At 40.6% G+C, this 24,597-nt stretch overlaps 1 protein-coding gene across 1 annotated transcript; it reads left to right on the top strand.

Annotated features, from left to right (window-relative positions):
* Window positions 1-4,082: 4,082 nt before the first annotated feature.
* Window positions 4,083-22,870, top strand: TNFRSF8 (tumor necrosis factor receptor superfamily, member 8). Its single transcript, XM_010183656.1, has 10 exons — window positions 4,083-4,154; window positions 11,937-12,027; window positions 14,937-15,062; window positions 15,467-15,622; window positions 15,726-15,819; window positions 16,262-16,519; window positions 16,732-16,845; window positions 17,313-17,331; window positions 20,944-21,151; window positions 22,626-22,870. The coding sequence occupies exons 1-10, from the start codon at window positions 4,083-4,085 to the stop codon at window positions 22,868-22,870; spliced, it is 1,383 nt and encodes a 460-aa protein (XP_010181958.1).
* The last annotated feature ends 1,727 nt before the right edge of the window (window positions 22,871-24,597 follow it).

Raw genomic sequence — 24,597 nt, 5'->3', positions numbered from 1 at the left:
TTTAAGCTGCTGCTATGTTTCAACAAGTATGCAGTAAGAGCTTCATACCATCTTCCTTGTTGATCACAGTAGACAAATGTACCAAGGTAAATTGCTAAATCAAGAGAGCTCTACAGATCATGTTACCGAGAGCACCTGCAATGTACTTAACATATTGCAGAATGGTTTGATTGATGGGACATAATTACATGGACTGACAAATATTTATTACTAAGGGAAATGTATGTGCCAGAAAGTATCAGTACCAGAGTGGCATAGGGGAGCAGAATTTTGCTAGTCTGTGGCATACTTGGCATAAATGAGGTTATATTCCTTTTTACACGTTCTGACAAGTTCAAATACTTTATTAGCTACATCTAGTTCGAAGTCCAATTGCTTGCTCTCTAAGTGGTGTTTCTCAGTAAGATCACATTGCACCAGTGTTGCCCTCCGTCCTGTCTGTCCTCTTTGGGCTACTGAAAGATTTCCTGAGAAGTTTGGTATGTTGGCTTCACTTACAATGCCTAAAATCACTGGGATCCTGAACGTTCTCCCTGCGTGTTGTTACCACAGTGTCACTTTCCAAGATCCTCAGGAAGAGAGCTCTCCAGTGGCTAAAATGCATAAATAGATCAAGAGAGTTGTCAAGAAAGTAATTCTTTGTTTCTGCTTGCTTTCCTTCCTTTAACCATAAGATTCTTTGGCTTTTTTATTACAGTAAATGGTTTCATTTTTATTTTCTTTTTTAATTTCTTAAGAATGCTACCTTCAATTTGTCCCTCCTATAATATGTAGCATGTATCCCAATGAGCACTGCCTTTGGTACTACTGAGACTCCTAATGAAGTTTTAGGGTCTGGTGGTGTTTAATCTGCCATAGTAGCAAGAGTTTAGTGATTTTTTTTCATCAGCATACTGCAATGCTCTAAATAGCAACGCTGACAGACACTGAAGTACGGATTTTAGACAAGGTTGTTTTAATATGTATCTTCTAAAATTTCATGGTCTCCTTTATCTGTTTGACAGATGTTTAGAGATGACACTTCTCTCAGTGGTTTTTTTCACCAATACAGCTAGATATATATTAACTGAACATACATATTTAAAAAGACAAGGACCCATGCTAAAAGTACAATATGGAACTAAAATCAGCCACTTCTAAATTAGAAAATGTCATTACTACAATGCTACATCTGCAGTATTCTATTACTACTTTCTTTACTAGACTGACACTGTTAGCAGCATAACGAATAAGTGCTCAGAGGAAGGTCTTGGGCACACGTTAGACTTTTCCTCATGGTTTAGCAGGGTCTCTGCATTCTTTTGCTCCAGGTATCAAGCAACATTTGAGTAACCGCTGATTTACAGGATGTTCTCTGCTCCCTTTCATCTCACCTCCACACAACATGCAGAAATGATCAGCACAGATCAGATACCTGGTATAAAAATTACCTAAGCTTTAGCTAAGCTCAGCATTGACTAAATTATTTAAAATAGAAAATGCTAAGCAACCTTGTCTTTGGGCATTGCTACCTTTTAACACCTATAATAAAAGGAGATTCAGATGCTAGAGACAGGTGTGTGCAATCAAATAAACATTATAACTAAAATAGCATGCTCATAGGGGTTTTCCCCTTTTTTATGATAGGCATTGTCCTCTGATGGAGGAACAGAGAAATGGGGTTGTTTCTTTGCTTATATTTGTTCTGCTTTTTTTTTCCATATTAACATAAATGATTATTTTCTAGGAAATATAAGCAACATCTAGAGAACAGTAGCGTGGGTTTGTTATAAAACGGAGGTGCTTCTTCCAGTTACTGATAGGGCTTCTTTTGGAAAGCCCCTTTCATTGTATTTGAAATCAAAACACACAAAGTATGAAATTAATGCATTCAGTTAAAAATGCATGCAGATTGAAACATTCCTATTAAACACAACCTCCTCACCCTTTTCATTGCTGCTGCTTTTATTACAGACTTGTAATAGCATTGTGTGATGTAATAGCCTTTCCAAGAAGCCAGCAGCAACAATAAGCACTTTGCACTTCCTATCCTTTTGAATTTCTGGTTCAATCAAGAATGAATTTAAGACTGTGAAGTTCTGAGAAGGATGGCAGCTGGGAAGCCTGGTTTCACTTTGGACATACAACATTGGATTCTTTCTTCTCAGCAGCTCTGGTCTCCAGTGTTACTAGAATTTTTCCTCTTTATCCAAGTCATCTCCTTCCATGAAACTTTGTAAAACTTTATGACATTGCATCCTCAACCAAACTTAATTTAAATTATCCAATGGGTTGAAAATTATTGACACCATTGATTAAAAAGGAACTGACAAACCTGTATGTACAAAATGCTCAGTATGCTCATTTCAGTCTTATTTTTTCTGGAAAACAGGCCGGAAAACTCTCCCTGTTTCCAGTCCTGGGAAAGTCTTTCACAAGCAATCTTTTGTACTCAAATACTTAGTTTTTGTATCGGATATGTTGACCTCAGCAGTATAACTTACAGAGGCTAAAACTTTCCAGCTATGTCTTGTGTTGGTTCCTGTTCTTTTGCTAGAACTTAGATAAGAGGTGTTCAGGAAAAAAAAAAAAGGAAAAAGAAAAAAGAAAATAGTCAAACAGCTCACAAATTGCCTTGACTACTGCGTCATTTGAAACCACACTCATAAATTGGAAGAATTACTAATGGCATATTATTAAACAAGATTGAGACATGTTCTAGCCCATTATTTAATCAGACAAAACAAGAATGTGATATTTGGACATTCAAGTGCTTGGCTGTCTCTAGACATACCTAGCATGGTCCCCTTTTATAGCTTAGAGAGCTTAGAAACTGAGAAATAACCTTACAGAGTGAAGAAAGAATGTTGGACTTATATGCCAAAGACACAGTGTACAGTGTTCTGAAAATGCCTGGTTTTTTTGTGGTGGTATTCTGGAGAAAGAAATAGATGCAGTGAGTTGAAAAGAAACACGTTACAGCTGTGAGTTAAAGAGATATTTACATCATCCCAGGGTCCCTGTGGAATGTCCTCATCTTTGGTGCTCTGTTGTGATGGCAGTGAGGTAGCTGTGGGTCTTTAATAAAATAGTCAATTATCCAACTTTCAATCTTTTCTCATTTCTTTTGTTTTTCTTTTTCTTTTTGCTGATAAGGGTGAGAAGCAAAAAACCATGGGTGTGAGAATTCAAATTCTCATTATTTTCCTGAGCACCTCAGAGAAGTTTTCAAGGCAGTCTGCCCTGTTTTGAAGTGGCTAACTTTTACTTTTGACAAAACTTTTAGAGCAGATAAGAAAGCTTCATGGCATCTTAAACCAACTGAAATCTTTCCAGGCACCAGAGTCAAAAAATATTATGCCAAGTATAAATGAAAGTGAATGAAATTATGAGTAGCAGTCTAAGGAATTATTGTCATCAATCAGGAATTGTTTCCAAGTGCGATTGGAGGAAAGAAGAATTCTCAAGAGGATGGTCTGCAGTATATTAGTGTCTAAACAGCAGCGTGTAAAGCCTGAACCTTTGCGGAGTCACCCTGGTTGATTTTGAGTTTTGACACACTCATCCAAACAGGATTAAAATGACTGTACTGAAAAAAAAGAGCATTTCTTACTGGGAACTCTCTTGAGGCTTGGTTGCAGCTCTTGAGATTGTGGCGGATGGATGGGGCAGGGCTTGGACTCATGCCTGGCCAAGGCGTTGGGGTGGTGAAGTGCTCTGTGAGGGCAGCCTAGATGACTCAGGAGCCTGTGTTTCTGCACAGCCAGCCGCGTACCTCGGATGACAACCTTGATACATGCAACCACCTCGCAGAAACCCGACAGCTCTGGGACCAGTGATTGACGCGGTTTTGTTTTGTTCTTTTTTTACTTTTCTTTTTTGGGCAACCCCCCTCCCTCTTCCTTCTAAATTGTTTTTTCAGCTTGCTTGAGTCTCAAAGACTGTCTCCTGCTTGTCTTGAACAGCTGGAATGGCTCTGGATTGAATGAAGAGACACGGAACAAGACTGTTCTGGACCCTGGGAGGATCTCAACCTTCAGGAGGATCAACCTGACTGTCTAACCTGTGATGGTGGGAGCTAGGGAGATTTAACACCACTGCAGATGGCTGCCTGCAGCCTGGCACGAGGACTGTGGCTTCTGCTGCTTCTGCAGGATATCCAGACAGCCTCGCAGGTAAGGCAGGATCCTTCAGCCCCACAGGTAAGACAGGGTTGCGCCAGGATCCTTCAGCCCCACAGGTAAGACAGGATCGCGCCAGGATCCTTCAGCCCCACAGGTAAGACAGGATCGCACCAGGATCCTTCACCCCCACAGGTAAGACAGTATTGCACCAGGATCCTTCAGCCCCACAGGTAAGTGGGCTGGGTGCCAGGTAATGGGCATCCACATAAACTGGCTTTGTGCAGCACAGGGTCATAAAGGTATAAAGCAAAGCTCTCAGGAGATGCAGGTAGAAAAGAGAGCAGTTAGGAGAGTTTACCTTCTCTGGGAACTTTGCAGGCAGGAGCAGGGGATACAAACTATGATCTGCATCTTTTTGTTGGCATTGCTAGTGTTAGTGTACCTCCAGGTGTATCAAAGCTAGGGAATGAGGAAAGATTTGATGGGGTGAGGCACTGTTTTTGTTTGTGTGGGTGAGTGGCTTTTATTTTTGCCTGGATGGCCAGGTGCTGGCTGACAGACATGTTCCTTGTGGAGCTTGGTTTGGAGGGCTTCTCCACTCTGCTGGTTGTCAGTCAGGGCGGGCAAATTGAAAGGTGCAACAGCAAACAAAACAATAAAGTATCTTCCTCTTTACAGCCGTCTACCCCTCTGACACTGACTTCCTCATGAATGGGCTATTATTTCTGTATCAAATTGACTTAAAATAGACATAGCCCACGAATGGCACTCAGCTGATGCTGTAGATGCAAGCTAGCTCCCTGCTCAGATCGTATCATTTCTTGTGGGTTTGCTTCTCCCTCCCCGCCACTTACCCCCTCCTCCCTAGTGGATCACGTGGCAGCGAGCCCTCAGCACCTGGCATAAATCCAGGTAGTTTCCCTGGCTGACGCTTATGCACGCACACACAAAAAAGTTCAGTCGCAGAGGCTCTTTGCACAGGTAAAGTCAAGTGGGTGAGTAATTGCACACTGTTGGGTTGTGAAATTGGCTGTTTTCCCTTGCAGTGGAAACACGAGCATATACTAGCCTAAGACACCCCTCTGTGCATTGTAAATTAATGATATAGCACATCACTTGGGCTATCAGATTTTTATGAAGAAACTCACTTCGATGAGATCTTTGAAAATAACCAAGTTCTGCGACCTCTTCATAGACATTTGAAAGAGATCCTCCTGGCTCTTTTATTAAGAGTAGGAGTTTGCCTTTGTGTCTTTAGTTGTAAATTCCCCTCCCACATTGCAAACTTGCTCTGTTTAGCTCTGCCTATCTGTCCTGCCACTGTCTCTTCTCTGAAATCAAGACGGATCACTGTTCTTCTGTAGGATTGGAGTCTGTAGTCCTTACCTACCTGAGGAGATCATTCAGACAAGCTTGCCTGGTCTGCTGAATGCAGGCTGCTTTAGGAGAAAGGCAATAGAAAAAAGATGGGATTTTTTTTATTCGACATCACTTTTAGTCATTTGTTCACAAAATGAATGGGGCAGAGAGGAAATCTGGTTTTCTGATACTCACTGTCAACATTCAGACTCACTGCAAAATCATCAGTAACCTGAAATAAATATGTGGATCTTGATAAGATAAGCAATTGGCTTTTCACTGTCTTTCTGTCTTGCCTCTATCACAGCAAACTTTGCTTTTACTGCTACTGGATAGAAGAGATACTGTTTAATGTGAGCAAGTCACAACTTCTTGGTCATGTTTAAAACCATATTCCACCTCACTCGAGTCCACAGTTTGTGTTTTGTTTGTTTTAATATTCAGTTAACTCTCCCTTGCTAATAATGACTTTACTGTCAAGCAGATGAAACTTGACTACTTGAACTCTTAGATTATCAGCTTTTTCTGTACTGTCAGAATTTGGATAGAAGCTTGAAAGGGAGTCAACTGTTTTGCTACAGTATTAGTCACTTCTAGAATAGCCAATGCTGGTAGAAGAATTTTTTTTTACCGTAATGTGCTTTCTTCCTGACTTACAGCTCATTTGTAGCAAGCTGATTTCTTACTCTGCCTCACCATCACTTTTTCTCTATGAGCTCAAAAGACCATAAATAAATGAGTCAAACCTTGTCCTGACTGAATTGCAGAGTAACCCGCTGAATTCAGCACCATCTTTACAATTGCCATTATTTAAATTGGAATAGAAGACCTACTCCACCATAGCTGGATTCCTTGTGCCCATCCACCAGTACTGCTGTGATCTTCCTTGACTTTTAAAGAGTTTTTTTATAATATGTATTAATGAACAGAACTGTAAGTGTAGATGGACAATACTATATGTCATTGGGATAAAACTTTTATTTCTTTATTGAGACTGGATTATTGAGGGGTCAGGGAAGTGTAAAATGTCTCCTTCTCTTTTCTTCAGGAAACACTAGGAAATGATGCCTTAAAAAGTGAAGTTTTGCTAGAATTTTGAATTTGCCTGACAACACTTGAGTTCTGTATCTGTCTATCTTGAGTGGATAAGGAGGAGGGACAGTCAAAAGATGAAACGGAAAAATACTTTGAATGTTAAACAGGATTTTGAGGTTACTGCATTTCATTCTGTTCCTTGCAGAGATGAGAAGAGTTTGTTCTGTAAAACTTACTGGAGATTTCCTTGATGAAGAAAAGCCACATGCTGGCTGCTGCTGAGTTTGGCTCATACAAATCTCTTCAGTGTTTCTAGGCATTCCAAGAAAAAGAGGGGGAAATGGGGCAAAAGTGAAAGTTCTTACACACAAATCCTTCCCTACAAAACAAGAAGTAAGAGGCAAAAATGATGAAGTGAGTCTTCTCTCACTGGATACTTGTCAATTTTTGTAAGCATACTGGAGCCAGGAGAAATGGCCAACACTCTAAGTGGGGAATTTCCTAGCACTTTCCTTTTTGTGGGCCTCTACACACAGGCACCACGGAATCAAGAAGGTGAATGCCCCACACCAACACTCACAGCTGATGCTTTTTTGTAAGAAGGTGATAGCATTGTGGTTTTGTAATGTGAGACTGAAACTTTTTTTCTGTCTCCTTTGCTTTATCCCTTCCTTTCATTTCAAGAGCTATTTATGAGCAACTGAGACCTGCTAAGTCAAACCTCAACCTTCAGCTTCTGCCTAGCAAATAGTCTTAATTTAAATAAAGGGGTTTTATTCTGGAAAAAAATAGTTTTATTAGTGATTTTCACACAGTCCTGAGTCAAAGTAATCAAGTTAATATTTTTTTCTGAGACGGGGTTAAATTTCTACTGTCGTCCTAGAACATATTAAAAAAGGATTCTTTGACTTAAGTTCATGCTAACAAATGGGGTAGTGGTCCATAGCACACTTTCAATCTTTTGTAGTTAAACTTTGTGTCTTATTCAGCATTTTATAATGCTTGGTGTTGTCCAAGCACTCACAACCAGAAATACATTAGAAATGTGTTAATGCTGAGATTTTTGTTGGTGGTGAGAGCAGTAAGAGCACGTATGCTTGTCCTTCCTGCTGTGTTGTTCTTGAGTCTTCATATGATAAAGTATCACTTTTTAACTTAGTTTTTCCCTTTACTCCTCAGTGCTTTTGTGAATTCCTCTCTTCTTTTTAGGTGATCCTTGATCTGATTAAGGCTTGACAGGAGGGACATTTTCTTTAAAAGCTTCCATTGTTGGCTACCATCATCTGAGTCACAGTACCGGAAACCCAGTACGTAGCAGGCTCCTACAGTTGCAGCCGTTGGTAATGCAGCTCAAACCAGTATGTATCTGTGCTGGGGAGATCAATGCTGCTACTGTTGGTGGGAATTTTTCTCAGAATTTCCCTCATCTAAACAGGATCATTCTGTGCTGTCACCAGATTCTTTGTAGCCACAGTGAAAGAAGACAGCTAGCTTTTCCCCTGCCTATTTTGATTACAAACAGCATATGATGTCCTCCTGAGTAAACTGCTTACCCAAATTTTTGTGTGGAATGATGCTTTTATGTTTCACTGAAAAAGAGAATGTAAACTGTAAGTTCTGCTTTAGCAGACTGACCTATTCTGATAGCAGTTGTCCTCCCTTAGCAGTTGAACTGGAAGTGTTGGCAGGATAAGAAGTTTTTACAGCACCATTGTTGACAGTTTGGACAAAGTTTGGTAAAAGCAAGAAAATCTATAAAGTTGAGGACCCTGTGGAACTGGAGGAACAGTTTGTCCTTTATGCCCTACAGAGCCTGTCTGGAGTTCTCTGGTGCCACCACCATAAAAATACCCTTAATTGTAGGTAGACACTGGACCCACTGCAGCGAGGACTTCAAAGTAACACATCTAAGGCGGGACAGGAACGGAACCACGAACCTTGAACATTAAGCCACAGGGCCTTTTTCAGCCCTGTGGTGGCCTCACCGTCACATTGCTGCGGGTTTATACAAGGTTGAGCCTGGAGGTCCAAGCCCAGTACTGAACTATTCAAACAATAGGAGTTCACCCAGGTCATTTTGATATTCACCAGGTGAGGATTTCTACTGTTAAAAAGAAGTAGCCAACAGCCGAGGATCAAAAATACCCTAAATGCTTCAATCCTATCACTTGGAGTGTTATTGTACATAGAGATCTAAGATGATGGTCAAACCAAGAGAATGCATAAGGTATCTTTCCAGGAGCTCTGAGTCTTGAAAGAGTGGGACTGGAAAGTTTGTAATCTAGAATTCCTTGTGTTTCTTGGTGAATTTTTTCCACCGATCTCTTCCTAATTAGAAATACTGAGCTCATCAAAATAAAAGGTCAAACAAGCCAATATTTTATTGCAACCTTTCACCCTAATTTCCTGAGATGTTAGACATGGCATTTTACATGTGGGAAGAGCAGTTACAGGTGGTGAAACAGGTAATTCACATGTTCAGTCACCGAGTGGGTAAATTACCTCAGTTCAGGCCTGTTGCTACCCAATAATAATGCACATTTTAACTTCATATTATTCATTAGGAATCAAGCAGCTTTAGGATTTAGAGGAGGAAAAAATGCCAAAAATGGGGAGATGATGACTGATGCTGAACATTGCTGTGTACATTATTTATCACTGAAAGGATATATAGATAGTTTCTTGCTCATGGAACACCTCTACTGAACAGGTGGCAGCTCTTACAGACATTTTGCAGGTAGCTATGGGTTGGAAGTGATGGGGTCTTCAGGAGATGGTTTCTCAGTCATAGAAATTGTGTCATGATTTGTTAAAATGACTTATTTTTACAGCAGAGCACCTTGGGCTAGTCTCGGTAAACAGTAAAGGTGGCTACAAAGCTGTGCTTATAACTGGATACCCGAAGGCAGCAGATGTCATGTATTATGTAGCTGGCTGTAGTATATAGCTGCCCTCTTGTGGAAAGGAAAAATTAGAGGTTGAATACTCTCTGAACAGTCTCTTTTGAATGTATGTTTTCATAGTTTGTGTAGTATGTATGTATAGTTCATGCGGTAACTTATCATAGAACTAGCATCAGGTCAAATTCATAATCAGAATTTGCATTGCTGTGTCTAAGAACAGAATCCAATCCTAAACTCCTGACTTCAATATTTTAGACAAGGTAACTTTTTAAGAAGCAGCCCTTCCCTCACACTTTTACACAGCCGCTATTCCTTGATTTAAACCCCAAAAGAGACAATTAAATAAGCTGTAAGCTTATGTGCTGCGTGTATCAATCAAGACTTTTGTTTCTGCACCCCAGTTTAAAATTCAACATCATTTGCAGTCACAGTTGGTTGCCCAGGAGAACCTGGAAGAGAAGATCAGGTTGTTGTGGTGACTTCTTATATCTCTTACAGGGAAATTAATCCAGGATTATTTAGCTAGGATGCTGCTGTTTCTTAAATTTTCTTTATAAAACTAGTTTAATCATTTCATATCACTGGACTGACTGCTGAATGACCCTTTGTCTAGTGACTGGTCTTGTGTAGTTTCCTGTTATTCAGTTTAGTCTCAGGGTGCCTGGCTAAGCGGGGTGCTTCTCCATGCAGATGCAAGGAGATTCCACTTCCTTTTCCCCAAGTCCAGGGCCTCCTCTTCAGAAAAGAAAAATAGGAGGTGCACATTTGTAAACTTTAGGTGAGTTAGGCTGAGTGAGCAGCCATCTGCTATTTCCCCTCTACAGTAAGCTAGAGAAAATGCTTTGTAGGGAGGCTGTGTGGCCCAGTGGTTGGTGCAGAAATGTGTTAGGCAAGACTTCTCAGTTCTGTTAGTGGAGCTTGCTTCAGTTTAATGGTTTCAATATGTTTCTCTTTCTTGTCCTTTTGTTAATTTCCTCTCTGACTGAAAGTTCCTATTTTCTGATGTGACCTGGGGCAAGTTAAATAAGCTCTGTGTTTTATGGTCCTGCCATGAAAAGAACAGTATATTAAACAGGAGAATACAGCTGTGAAATCAGTTAGGCAGTAAGATTCTGTACTGCGTACTAAGGCAGTAGGAAACTATAGGTATTATTTCAAAGGCCAGTGGGAAATTCATCTGCAGAAAGTGAGATGCAGTTTTTCTGAAATACTTAACTGCTCTACCAGTATCATGTGAGAAAATCTCGGGGCAATCTGCTGATTCAGTCTTTACCAAAAAATGACATTTTTACCTTCTAGCAAATATTGAAAATGAAATTCAGATAACAGCATTTTTAGGGGATTATTAAGGGAGATGCCAAATCAGAAAAATCAGATTTTCTCATCAGAAAACTTGTAGTGCTGTAATTTCCAGATCATGTATTGGCCCTGCCATACGAAAAACCGAAGTCTTGTTCTATGCTTCGTGATACAATTCATAGCCGAGTCTCCTTTTCTAAGCTAGTATTAGCACTGTTGTGTGGGGGTCTTTTTAACTAAACAAATTATCAGTCATGTAGTCAAGGTTATTCCTGAAAACGTTCACTCACAATAGAAGTGGGATTAGTTATTTGAATAAGGGCTTCACTGTATGAGTATTTACGATGTTCTTTTCAAGACAAAAACCTCTTGTTCCCAGTGTAGGATTTGTCCCTGAATAAGTAAAGCAATTTATTGGTTCATAGAGTCATAGAATTGTTAGGGTTGGAAAAGACCTTTAAGATCATCAAGTCCAAGAGATATAGCAAACACAGCTTTAGGTTGCTAAATTTAAGCATTAGAACTGCATAAATAACTGAGCAGAAAGACTTCTTTGCTGCAAACAAGAATTGTCTTTGCGGATTACAGCCAATCCAGCTAGACTTAGATGATCTTTACTATGACACCACCTCTTATTCCATTGCACACAGAGCTGGAAATCTGTTACAGATGTTAGGGATTTTTTTAAAAAAATATTTTCAAAAAATCTTTATCTCAAATTAACGTGGCATCATTTCAGGACAGCAATATTTAGCCTTTTTTTTATTCGCTAACTGCTACGAGATTTCTAAAGGAGATGCAGATTGGTAGACAAGCTTTTCTTAGTGATCTTAGTGGTCCTGCAGCTAGGTTTCAGCATTGGCTGAAGAACCTTTTTTGTGGGACAATGCCACTACTCTTTTTATTGTATGACACGAAGTGTTAGCTTCTGAGCATTGTAATGCTTGGTACACAAGTTGGGCCATAGTTTTCCTATGTTTAAATTACTTCCAGGTTGAAGACCCTGCTGAGCAAAGATACATATTGAATTATTGCTGAGTACACTGAATATTGCAATCTTTGCTTAAGCATATGGGCAACAGTAATTAAGTTTCTTTGGGGATACTTGATCTTTGAAAAAGCTGCGGGCTTTTCCTTACCATCTGCAACTACCACCACTTGAGACTGATGCCAGGATCTGCTTTAATACAGAACTAATTGTTTTCTAATTATGTCTTTTGTCTGATTCAATTTCTAGAAATCATTAACCTCATTCCATTCCTGTGATACATTTGAGAATTGGTTCTATGATGAAACTTCACGAAGCTGCTGTTACCAGTGTCCCTCAGGTCAGTATGTTTATAATTCAGTCAAATTAGCATGGAGCCTTTCTTGAAGATATAGTAGGAACCATGTCTATCTGCAGAATTGTGTTTTGTTCCCGAGGAAAAGTGGAATTTCATTAAATGCTACCTAGTGTGGATCCTGCTCCTTTTCAGTCTGCATGCAGACAATCTGTAAATTGCAAACAAGACAACTTGCTAGAATTTTTAATGTGTGTTTTTTTCGGTTGACTTGATACTCCGAAGTAGCTAGAAGTAGGCATGTCTAAGAATTCATTTCAACTTGCCTCAGGGTATGAAACAGCACAGTGAAATTAGGGTAAATAAGTTTCTGATCGGAGGCAAAAAATATAAAATGAAGGTGTAGAAAATCTGTCATTATCCTCACAGTCAAAACAGCTTAGAAAGTGACCCACAAGAGACAAGGAACAGCCCCTTGTTGGGGGACACAGTGAGCTTTGCCAGAAGCTAGGTGTGACTCAGAGACACATGTGAGGTCAGAAGCAGGAAACACCTTGGTGTGAGACAACAGTTCTGGAAGTGTCTGAAACACCCCCTATTGGCCAAAAAACCACTCAGTGGGTGGGGCATTTTATGGTACTTCACCATCATCGATCTCTTCTAGTAATGTTTTCTATTTCGAAAGGAAATTTTTGACATTTATTTGTGTTCTAATAATAAAGAGGGGTTTAGTGCTTGGTGGCTAGCATTTGCATGCAGTTACATCAGGGTTCCCACTGAGACATCTTGTACTGCTGGCTGCACCACTAAAATCATTCAGAAGTTGTATAAGCAAACAAGACCAAGGGATGGAGAAACTGGTCCTGTAAAAGAAGAAAAGGGACAGGGATCTGACCCTGAACCAGTCCCAAGAAAAGCTCTTTTCACTTTCAAAACCATACTTTGCAAAGGCTCCCATAATGCCATGTGTCATAGTGAGGTCTTGCGAAAAGCAGAGATCCGATTTCCATCTGGCTGTAATGTGCCACCAGTCTCAATCATTTCACTTCTGCTTAGTCTTGAAACTCATTTTGTTGCTACATCCTTATGTCAGTCTTGGACATTTCTTCACATCCTCCAGGGCTCTTTCACAACTCCTAAGGATCCTTTTCCATTTCAATCTTCCAATACTGCTTCAAGTAATAAATTGTTCACATCAGCTACTAACTTGGCTGCTCACTGCAAAGAAAGAGAAGTTTTTCTAAAATCCCATCTAATCAAAGTGGAGCATCTTGAACTTTTAGTGCATCCTGGCTTTACTTTCCTTGATGTTGCAGCCCACAGTTGCACAGCTTTCCATCTGAGCACACTGGCCCACATGCAAGCCATCCTGTTTCAGTGTTAGTTACAAGTTCAATTTCAAGATAAACTTCAAACCAAACCTCAAAAAATCATTCTAATCGATTTCTAAAGTTGTCACATCTCTTCTCATGTACTTAATTCTTGCACAGGTAAAAAGAGACTTCATACCTAGGTTACCAGAAGAATATTTTCTTTCTGTCATTACAGAAAAAAAATATTTCCCTCCTGTCAAGGGGAAGAACAGAGACTTTAATGGGAAATAATGGTATATGCTAGAACAGCACATGTTATGCAGAAGTTGGTATTCCATTTAACTTCTGTTTATTCTGTTTATTCTTTTACCTTTTTTTTTGGTTGGTTTTTTTTGTTTTACACTCCAAATCAGATATCCAGCTCCACAAGATAGTGCTGCAGTCAATAGTCCAGGTAATTCCACATGCACAGTTAACAGCAAATCCTCAGAAGTTAATGCATGCACATAATCACAACAGAAAAACACTTAAAATGCTTATTTAATCTACTTAATTTCAGCACATTTTTCTGCACAGGTGATTGCAGCTCGTATTCCTACTTCTTAGGCTTTTACCTGGTTGTTGAGCTGTGAACACAGTCAATGGAGAACGGCACCAGAAGACACTATTAGACAAGCTTCAAAGCTACTGCACCTAGGGCACACATCCCCCAAGAGAGGGACCCATGTGTACAGAAAATCTCAAATAACTGAAGTCAAAGCTTTTGGGCCGTTGAGTGAGGAAGGAGAAAATGACACACATGTGCAGGTACACGCGTGCAGCTTGAGTGCTGAGGTTCAGCAATCAGCCCCCACCTTGAAAAGAATAGTCTCAGACAAGTAGTTTTGAGGAGGTGGAAATGACGTGGTTCAGGCTTGTCTGGTGGTATTTAGTGGGCCAAATATAGTACAGCTGTTTTTGTCTGTGCTCCTACATAGTGGTTGCTAAAATGCATAGTAGGGCAGTTGTATCCCTGCCAGGTTCCCCCTCCCTGTGGTTAGCTCTTTGTGATTGGGTGACACAGGCTGGATGCTGAAACTGGGATTCATTTCTTTCCTTCTGTTTTTCACCTGTGGAACATACAACTCTGCCTAACTTTATGTTTCTGCTTTACCTTTTCCTTCTGCAACTGCTGCTGTTCCTTATCCTCTGGTAATTATTTCTACCTCCTGGCAATTCTGAACATGAGAGATGGGGTGGTTGCTGTGTGGAATCCCTGTGCACTTAGAAAATTCTGGCAGCTTTTGAAAAAAAAAAGTGATGCCTTATGTCTGGAAACGTAGTAATGGCAGGACAATATTGCCCTCACTGCAGACTTGGAGGTCTTTTCTGTCAGCACATGACTCGCCATGTGCCCAGTCTGTATCCATCCATACTGAGTGTGGTGGCACTGTGCATGGTGTTGGTGTAACAGGACAGCTGGGATCCCTTTACATTTGAATGGGAAAGGCAAAAATGTGCTAGAGAAACCAAATGACAGGTACAAAGAGAAGATTGTGGTAGTGTGTCTAACAGGTAAATGAGCACACAAGAACACTTCAAGATGGTTGTCTGCTGTGATTCTGAACAGGTATCCTGAGTATTTTTCTTTTCTTTCTCCAGGCTATGTTAAAAAGAAAGCATGTCCTAGGGACCCAGATGAAGACTGCATGAGGTGTGGACCTGAACAATATGTGAATGAAGTATTCAGAAAGCCACAATGTTTCGCATGTGTATCATGCGCAAAAGGTTTACTTTCCCTCACACATACCTCACAGTTATATTCTCTCTCTATGTTTTATTTATACTTTATTTATATTTTATTCATTTAGAATTTCCAGCAGCAAAACTATCCATCCTTGGTTACTGATTTAGAGAGCAGAATGCATGTAATCAGTATCGCTTCCTGTGTGACCTGAGACAACCTAAAAATTCTCTCATCCAATGCTATCCAAGTCTCATTTCTGCTTTCTGTCTTGTATTACAAGCCATTGTCTACAGCCTTCTTCATGACTTAAGTTGCCATTGCAAAGAGTGCCAGCAGCCTGTTTTACTTCCTGAGCCTTTGTACCGATATTGCTCAGCTTTGGCCCCTGCTTTGCATTTTCCTTGCAGAGTGATTCTCTGTTACCTCATCTGTTTCTTCCCCACAGAATTTGACCTTGTGGAGACAAAGCCCTGCTCCTTCAATTCTAGCCGTGTGTGTGAGTGCCGCCCAGGCCTGTTCTGTCAAACCCCTGTTGATAACTCCTGCAGTCGATGCCAGCGGCACACTGTTTGCAAGCCTGGTTTTGGAGTCAAAGTCAGAGGTAGGAACTCCAATCTGCCTAGCTAGACCTTGCCTGATCTTGGCCCTAGGCCTGTATCTGATGGATTTTGGTTGGTCAGTCCTCAGGCATTATTTTTATTCAGGCACGTCAACAACTGATGTCACTTGTGAAAAGTGCCCTGCTGGGACCTTCTCTGATCAAAACTCCAGTACGGACATCTGCAAGCCTCACACGAAGTAAGTCCGTAGTTCTTTAAAGTGACTGATTAATTAAAGTTGATAAAAGACGAAAAGGGACTCCTGTCACTTCTGGTTCAAAGTATACAGATTTATCTTAGCAGCAATGAGATAGCTTTGGGCCTATGTGCAGAGTTTAGAAGGCCTCTCTTTACACCTGTTGCACAGCTCTGTACTGGAGGAAGGAAGGAATCCCTCTTTCCTCATTTTTAGTTTACCAAGTGAAGTGGAATTGTACACACGTGTGAGTATCAGCTTTGCATCCAGGTCAAGCATTAATGCCACAGGGGTGAGAAGAAGGTTAATTACTTCTTCACTGAAAGCAGTAAGTGCAGGTGGTACAGAAGTGACCAAAGGGATGTTTGTCACATGGAAAATACGCTCATCTTCTACCATGGCAGTTTCCTCTGGTGCTGATACACTGTTCTATTTCATTCCCTAGCTGTTCTGAGTTAAACAAAGTAGCACTAAGCAAAGGAAATGCCACACACGATCAGGTTTGCCTGGACCAATTGCCCACCCACCTTACCCCACACACTTCGTCCGGGAGATTCAGTGATGAAACAAGTAACTCTGACCTTCTTCTTGAGAAGAACCTGGCCACCATGGCTAGTATCATTTTAAGTGTCGCAACAACTGAAAGCCCCAGTCTGACCGACGCTTCTCCTACCTCAGCCAAGGAGGAGACAGCAACAGAAGGTAACAAAGATAAAGCATTTACTCAGTCTAGCATGTTTTATTTAGATTTATCTTTGGTAAATGCAATTTTTATGTGGGAGCTTCCTGCAAATCCTCTATGACTTGTGAAATGGTGTCCATGGTTCTGTGTCCAAACACATAGATCTACTAATAGTTCCCTTTCTGCCTTTTCTTAGCCTTTCTTGTACTCTTTTTCCTCTTCTGTGCTACATTTCTAGTTCTCTGGGGAGTGCTTCTCTCTGTGATGGTGCTACTCATGGGAGTGCTGTTATTTTGGAAATGGAAGATTTGCAAGAAGCAGATCCTTATCCTCAAAAGAAAGCGTGAGTTTTTAAAGCTGTAAAACATAGCAAGCTGGTTGATCTTCAAGTGTGTGCCAACTGGGAACCCAAATATCCCAAAATTTTGTGGAATTCACTGGGGAAGAGCATGTTCAGTACTGCCTGGGAGGTGGGTCAGATGAGGGTTCTAGGCAAACTGCTCATGAAGTGTGTTGGAGAGCATGAGAGAAAGATTGAAGCAGTGGTGAATTTATAGATGAGCATACTACAAGCTGTGTGGGGAAAGGGTAACCTGTGATTTCTTCTCTCAGCACAGACACTAATATTAAATGATACCTGAAGCACTTTGTGAGTGTTTATTGGTTCCTGCGATAGGGTTGGACTCTGAGCAAGAGAGGAGGAGTAATTACTGATACTGCCTCTCAGTAGCTTTGGCCACTGCTACATCAGAGTGGGGTGTGCCTGCGGAACCACATTCCCTCTGTTGTAGAAAGCAGGATGTGCACGTTGTAGGTTGGTTGTAGACCTGTGGGTGTGGTAAAGCTGTTACAGCCTGTACACTCTGTGATGAGTTGTGCTAAATGAGTGGTTTCTTTTACAGCACATCTGCATTTCATCACTTCACACACATCTGGACTCGCATCTCAAGGTGAGTGACTGATGGACCAGGAATTGTAACACATATGTCTAAAGAGTAAGTGTATCGTTTTAATACGAAACTTTATTTGATGGAGTTTTAATTTAAAACGTGAAACTTTTTCGTGTCAAACACACGTCTATTGCCATGCAGGCCAGCCCTGCTGTCTGCCCCGCGTGGGCCACTAGGGGGCGCTGGCGTCCCGCCGCCCCGGCCCGCGGGCACAGCGCCCGGGTGAGTGCTGAGTACTCAGTGTGGGAGATGTGTTCCAGAAAAAGTGGGTGTTAGCCATAGCAACCTGCACAGATCCCAACAGTACACGCATTTTGCCCAATTAACTAATCCTCTCTCAGCGCTTCCATTTCCATTGGCTGAACTGTTATGTTAGATTCCCCTAATCACCGTGCATCAGAGCTTTTTATACTCGTTTACTCAGGAATGTGATATAAAACCTCTTGTATGAAGTTTAATTTTCTCAAAATGGTATTTTTACTTCCTTGCCTGCTTTACTGTATAGAAACTGTTAGTGCGCAGCATTACAGAGCTGATGCATTGAAAATAAAGGTGGCTCCATCTCAGGGTGAAATTAAGATAGTAGGCCTGAGCCTGTCTAGCTTCACAGTGCTGCAGTAGGATGCTGTACAGTCGCTTCTTGAAAGAGTCCAGCAGAGCCACAAAGATGATTGAAAGAGTGGAGTATCTCCTGATAAGGAGCAGCTGAGGGAGCTGGGTCTCTGTAGCTTGGAGCAGAGGAGCCTGAGGGGCAACCTCATTAATGTTTATAAATTTGTAAAGGGCGAGTGTCAGGAGGAAGGGGCCAGGCTCTTCTCAGTGATGTCCAGTGACAGAACAAGGGGCAATGGGTGCAAGCTGGAGCATAGGAGGTTCAACCTGAACGTGAGGAAAAACTTTTTCACTGTGAGGGTGACAGAGCACTGGAACAGGCTGCCCAGAGAGGCTGTGGAGTCTCCTTCTCTGGAGACATTCAAAACCCGCCTGGACACGTTCCTGTGTGACCTGGTTTGGGTGATCCTGCTCTGGCAGGGGTTAAACTGGATGAACTTTTGAGGTCCCTTCCAACTCCTGAGATTCTGTGATTCTGTGTGATTCTTTCCACCTCTCTTCTTTCCCCAGTGTTGCCTTTCTCTGCCCTTCTATGAAATACCATCCCTTTAATATTCATCTGTCTACATGAACTGATCCAACTTGTTAATCCAGTAGAAAGTTATTAAATTTTACTTTACTTTTTTTTTTTAAATAAGCCCCTCATCTGCTTATCTAGAGAGTTTAATCAGTTCATCATTTCATTAGATGAGTACCAGCTGTGGTGTGGGGAGGGTGCTAGGCATGGCCACAAAGGGCTTTGGGGGGAGCAGGACCTCACAGTCTTGGCAGCAACATGTTGCTGGTTCACCTCTGCCATGTAATGTAAGTGTGCCATCAGTGGTAAAGAAAGCATGATGCTTTGGGGTGGGCAGTGGAAAAGTTTAGGACATGGCTAGGTGACATTTCTGAGCAAATATTAACATTCTTGTGATTTATGTGAATTTTCTTCTGATATTTATTCCTATTTCTATTGCAGGTCCTGATCCAGTGAACGAAAGTGAAGTAAGTGTGATCAATATTCCAAAACAAATCACTTTCCATTCCAATGTAAATATTATTTTTAAATGTCTTGTTAAAGAGCACCAGCCCTTTTTATTTTCTGGACTTCCCTTTGTGATGCCGACTCTAGGTGCAGCAACAAGATGTGCTAGGTGTTGCTACTTTTGTATCTTAGGCTATGTTTAACTGTAGTGTTAAATAATGTGATGCTGCCAATCTTGCTTGTGAAGGGAGTATTTGCTTTGGTCTTGTGCCATTTATGTTGCACTCTTACGTCACAAGATCCAAAATCACAGGACGAAAATGCCTTTTCTACCTCTGGGGAGAACTTTGTCAGACCCATTTTATCTTACTGCTCCACTCACACAAATAGGATTTGTACTCTTCTTCTGTCTCCCTCCCTGTCACCTTCCCTTTCTGGTAGGATTCGGCATGACTGTAATATGGGTACACAGTGGGTACTGTTTGCTGGAAGACTTTCCATCCAAACCAGCTGCTGGTTTAACAGTATAGTTTGCAGATGAACAAGGCAAATATCAGTCAATATAGTAACAACAGAAAGTGGTTCCTCAGCTGCTGAAATCATCAGAGCTCTGTTTGAGTTCCCTGCTTCCAGTAAAATAATAGCAACTTTCATCTTCTGAGTCTACTCGGTTTATTAGGCTTGTTATCTTTAAATGGCTATATCTGCTAAAACACTCTTTAAACTGTTCCTTTTCAAAAAAAAATCAGTTTGTTTTTACATGTTACACATTTGCACAAATACAAGATACTACGTATTCTATTAAATCTGGTTGCAGTCATCTATCATAATTTCAGCTAATTCCTGAGTTGTGGGGAGCTTCCACTCTTGCTTACATAGCAAGTCAGACATGAGCAAGAGTTTTAAACTGCACAATTCAAAATCTTACTATGTTTAGTTTTTTTGGTTGGGTGGGTTTGTTTTTCGGTGGTTTTTTTTCCCCTTTTCCAACCTTGTGGAAACAGAAACAGCTAGGAACCATCAGAAATTTGTGATGCAGGACCTTTAGCCTCTGTCAGATTCTAGCTTCTCTTTTAAAGGACTTTTAGTAATTAATTCTTCACATAATAGCTACCCTGAGCTTGTTTCTCCTACCTCAGGTTCTGCTGAGGCAATTCCATTTTGAAGTTCAACTATTTCAACCTCTGGCTTGTTTTGTTCTTCCATAGGAGCGTGGTAGGTCTTTGCAAAATCTAAGAGGAAGTTAAACCATATATTTTCAGTTTTGACTGTTTGACTCTCTCACCATATGACTACACATCTGTACAGGTTTGTTCTCTGATACTTATCTCACAACTGAATGTGGAAAAATATCTTGTTAAAGTTCTTCCTGAGCAAATCTCTTAAAATTCTAACCTCCAGCATCTGTCTTTCTTGCTGATGTTTTACTCTTTGCTGAAAAGTGCTACTGATCTTCAGCCCCCAGAATGCAGCCACTACTATATTAGAGGATGTCAGACTGCGTATAGTGTAACACTTGTGGCAAAAGGTCAACATGGCAAATAGGTGGATTTACAAAGGTTCATTGGCATCTAAATTGCAGACAAGGCAGTAGAATTTACCAAAGCGTACAAGCAGATCCAGAAAACCAGATTACAGTTGAAGTGAGGTACATTCTTGCAAATGTCATTGAAAATCTGTGAATTTTGCTTAGAAACACTATTTTTATATATGGCCGTATGTGATACAGGAACTTAGGTCAAAGGAACCTAAGTTCTGCTTTTAGTTAGACACTTTGGAATTTTTGATTCCCTGTGGCAGTGGTGCTATGAAGTACATGATGTTATTCTGACTGCCACAGAAGGATTCTGTAGACCTATTGCAGTCTTCATAGTGTTGTTTTTACATCCACCTCACTTCTACTCTCCTCTTTGTGTTAGCAGAAGATCATACTGACTACTGACAGTGGGCCAGAAGAGGAGTTAATTGACAGAACCCTCCCTTTGGAAACCAACAATAACTTAGCATCTAGCAATGAAAAAGCGTATAGTCCTGATCTGAGTCTGGCTGACGTGTCACAGAGCAATGGAAATGGCCCAGATGGCCCTATTGACTCTCGAGTGAGAGACCACATAAATAATCGAATTGGTGAGTCTTGCTTTTTTTTTTTTCTTTCTATTGCCTTTTCAATTTTTCAACCATGGGCACATAAAGTCACATTCTGAGGTTATTAGTAAGCTGCAAATTGTCTGAAGCTTCTAACAAATCTAACAAAGATTAAGGCTGAATCTCCAGAACCTTTGACACACTAATTCTGATATATCTATTCATTTCAGTGTAATGCTTTCTTATTTTCACATTTGCCTTGGTCTCTTAGGAAGCTGAGAGAAAAACGATTTGCTCTTCTTACTCTTTTTTATTCCAGAAGATGTAAATTTGCGGAAGAAATTTGAAATCCAAACTATACCAGCTGGAAAATGATGCTGTAATACTTATTGAGAGTTGTACTTCACATGTCTCAAGCTATCATTTTCTTCTCTTGGTTTCACAGCAATAGTTTGAAATATGTCTCCCGTATGTTCCCATAAAGTCTCTGACTGTGGCACAGGGTAGGAGATAAAGTCAGGGAAGGAAGCTTACTCACAGGGCAAGAATTGTTCCCTGAAACACAGTGTACATGAGACATTCTGGCAATATTTCCAAACCCATTTTTGAGGTTATTTGAACCTGACCCTTCCTTACTAAATGCTTTTTTTTTTCTTTTTTTCTTTTTTCTGTGAGTGATGGACTTGGGATCAATGTGATTATTTGACTTACCATACCCAAGTATCTTCAGGCAATTATTAACAATAACTTTCAGTGTCTGATCTGCAGCTTCCTGAATAAAATGGAGTGGTCCAAGCCATAGCAAAGGCCTGATTTACCTTTTTCAAAGGAGTAGGGTCAACAAGTTGGACACTGGGTTCAAGTCTCTTTTAGAAAATTTTGTACTTGATTCTCTGCTGGAAACTCATTTCTTTGTTGATCCTAAGACCACAGATAATTACTCAGAATTTCTGTACAGTCCTGATTGTTGCCCAAAGGCTGCTTTTAGTGCAGGTATTTTTGCTTCTCAAAAGAGCAGGAGCATGAACCTTGGATTCTCTGTATCTGTTTTTCCCAGGTCCCAGTTTGCTGCTTCTAACAGACTCTGGTGAATATTTTACTGCCTTTTCTAATGTGTCTTTATCCTGTAGACCTAGCTATAGCACAGTGGCTTCATACCATGGGAGCTAGGTTTCCTTGATCTATAATGCCCAGAGTACCCTTGACAGTGGTCCAAAACCAGACAGTGTAGTATAAAATGTGCAGGCCTTCTTTATCACTGAGTATGTTCAGTGCTTTGATTTCAAAATTAAAAGCACCTTATAAGTAAACAATTAAATAGGCAACTTATGATGTGTGAATTCAAAAAGTTTTAGTGGGTTAGTGAATTCTGTGTTTTCACAGTGATGGCCTTGATCAGAAAAAGAGAATGGGGGGAAAAATGAGTAACAAATAAAAATTTTGCCTGAAAAGGAACCATCTCTAGGGTCAGCAGTGATCGTTAACTACACTCAGCGCTATTTTTTTCCTCCCCTAGAAACAATATACATCATGAACGCTGACACTGTTATTGTGGGAAACGTTTCAGAAGTGTCTAGTGGCAAGAACTGTGCTGCTAGAGGTTGTGAAAGTAATGTTGATGCCCAGGAGAACATGGAAGAGGAACTGCCAATGCACTATCCAGAGCAGGAAACAGAGTCTTTTCCAGGGAATGATATAATGGTCCCTGTGGAAGAGGAGGGAAAGGAATTTCATCATCCCACCACTGCCACTGAAAAGTGATAACCCACTGGGAAGATGTGTGAAGCTACAGAAACATCCAGTGTGACACTAAGCTTGAATCTATGACAAGGGAGGTAAACTCATAGTGCCTTAGATTATCTGAAAGCTCATGTAGAACACAAACACATTCAAACAAGGAGTGCTAGAACGTATTTCATCTAACAGACAGGAGGATCATCCAAACCACTGGCCTTCATAGCTGATGTCAAGTATTTCTTTCCTTTTGTCTCCCAGTATCATGCTGGAAACAAATTCGAATCAAAGCTACAAAATTCTTGCCAAATCTGGATGCCAAGTCATGTTTCACAGCTTGCTTTCTTTTCATGAAGGAATGGATTGAAAACTACGTCTGATTACTTCTATTAGCTATGAAAATTCTGGCCAGGATTCCAAGTTAAGCATGACACCCAGCCGTGTTTCATGCTGTTTCTATTCTGGTATTACCAGTACTTCCGATTTTGTCCTATATTTTGCAACATTCAGTATTTTTCCTAAAGCCTCAACTCTTGAATAAAACTAATGGCAATTTCAGTTTTTCCTAACACAAACAGCACTCTTAAGTTTGTGGACTTCATGTTTCTTGAGGAAATAGGATCAAAAGGTGTCACACAGGCTCAGAAGACAGAATGCAAATAAAACTATTTGAAGTCCACTGTACTTTAGGCCATTCTTTCTAATTTTTGAAGTCTGATTCATGTTTTTGACTACTTCAGATCATATGTGAGTATACAAATGGCCTCTTCTGATGGAAGCGAAACTGGCTGAGCATTTGGATGTTGGATGTTGGATGGCTAAACTATGGGTTTAGCCCAGCATGGAGTCTGCAAAAAGGGAAAAGAAGAAAAAAACCCTAGTTTTCTACAAAAAGGAAGGACTGTTAAACAGGCACAGCAGTTATTTCCTATAACACTGTTAATATCTGCTTGCTTTAAAATTGCTCATAGTCATCAGGGTGACAAAAAGTCTGTTTTGTGGTCAACTGGCTTGTGTTATGCTATTTCTCAGTCTTTCACGCTGCTTGTTTGACAATTGTAAATGTAATAGTGCTGACTGTGCTTTTGCACAGGACGATGGAAAATGAGCAAGATGACAAAGTGTGTCTTAATAGTTAAAAACAGGAACCACACAAACAGTTACTTGCTTTGTAGTCTTACCCTGGACAGAGTACTGTAATAACATCTGTGCAACTTCAGCGTCTTTTGTCTCAGAACACACAAAAAGAACATAAAGGCATAAAAACCACCTTTTTGGGCCAGACTGGTAGTACGAACCCAACATTATATCTCTTGACAGTCGCAATAAGAGATGTTATTTAGGAGGAGTACATAAGCCTCGTTAACATCTGCTGTTTGCACTCGTCATAGTTCTGGAGCATCAGCTGCGGTTGGATGAAGGTTGTTAAAGAGTTTGTCCCAGCCTTTAGTGTTCTTTCACATTGCTATTGTTTTTTCTTCTCTCTTGAATATCCTGGTACAATCTGCCTCTATAAGCACCTGCGGCAACAGTTTACAGATAGCTACCATTCACTGTGTAAAGAAGTACTTTTACCACTTTTAAACTGACTTCTTTCTTATTTCAGTAAGTGCCACTAGTTCCTGTTTCACAGAATTTATGATTCTTGATTGTACTCTCCTCAGCCTCCAAGCTGAGTTCCTATCTTTTTGTATTTCTCATGTAAGTTAGATCCTCCACTGCCTGGGTCATTTTAATTGACCTCTTCTGCCTCT

Source organism: Mesitornis unicolor, unplaced genomic scaffold, assembly GCF_000695765.1.
Source record: "Mesitornis unicolor isolate BGI_N332 unplaced genomic scaffold, ASM69576v1 scaffold46280, whole genome shotgun sequence".
In the NCBI taxonomy this organism is placed as follows: Eukaryota; Metazoa; Chordata; class Aves; order Mesitornithiformes; family Mesitornithidae; genus Mesitornis; species Mesitornis unicolor.
This window is presented reverse-complemented; position numbering and strand designations above follow the sequence as displayed.

Excerpts from the sequence above, each read along its gene's own strand:
- TNFRSF8 (XM_010183656.1), top strand. The coding sequence starts at position 4,083 with ATGGCTGCCTGCAGCCTGGCACGAGGACTGTGGCTTCTGCTGCTTCTG. Across the intron at positions 15,820-16,261 it reads ATCTGCAAGCCTCACACGAA|CTGTTCTGAGTTAAACAAAG; the intron begins GTAAGTCCGTAG and ends TTCATTCCCTAG. Across the intron at positions 16,520-16,731 it reads GAGGAGACAGCAACAGAAGG|TCTAGTTCTCTGGGGAGTGC; the intron begins TAACAAAGATAA and ends CTGTGCTACATT.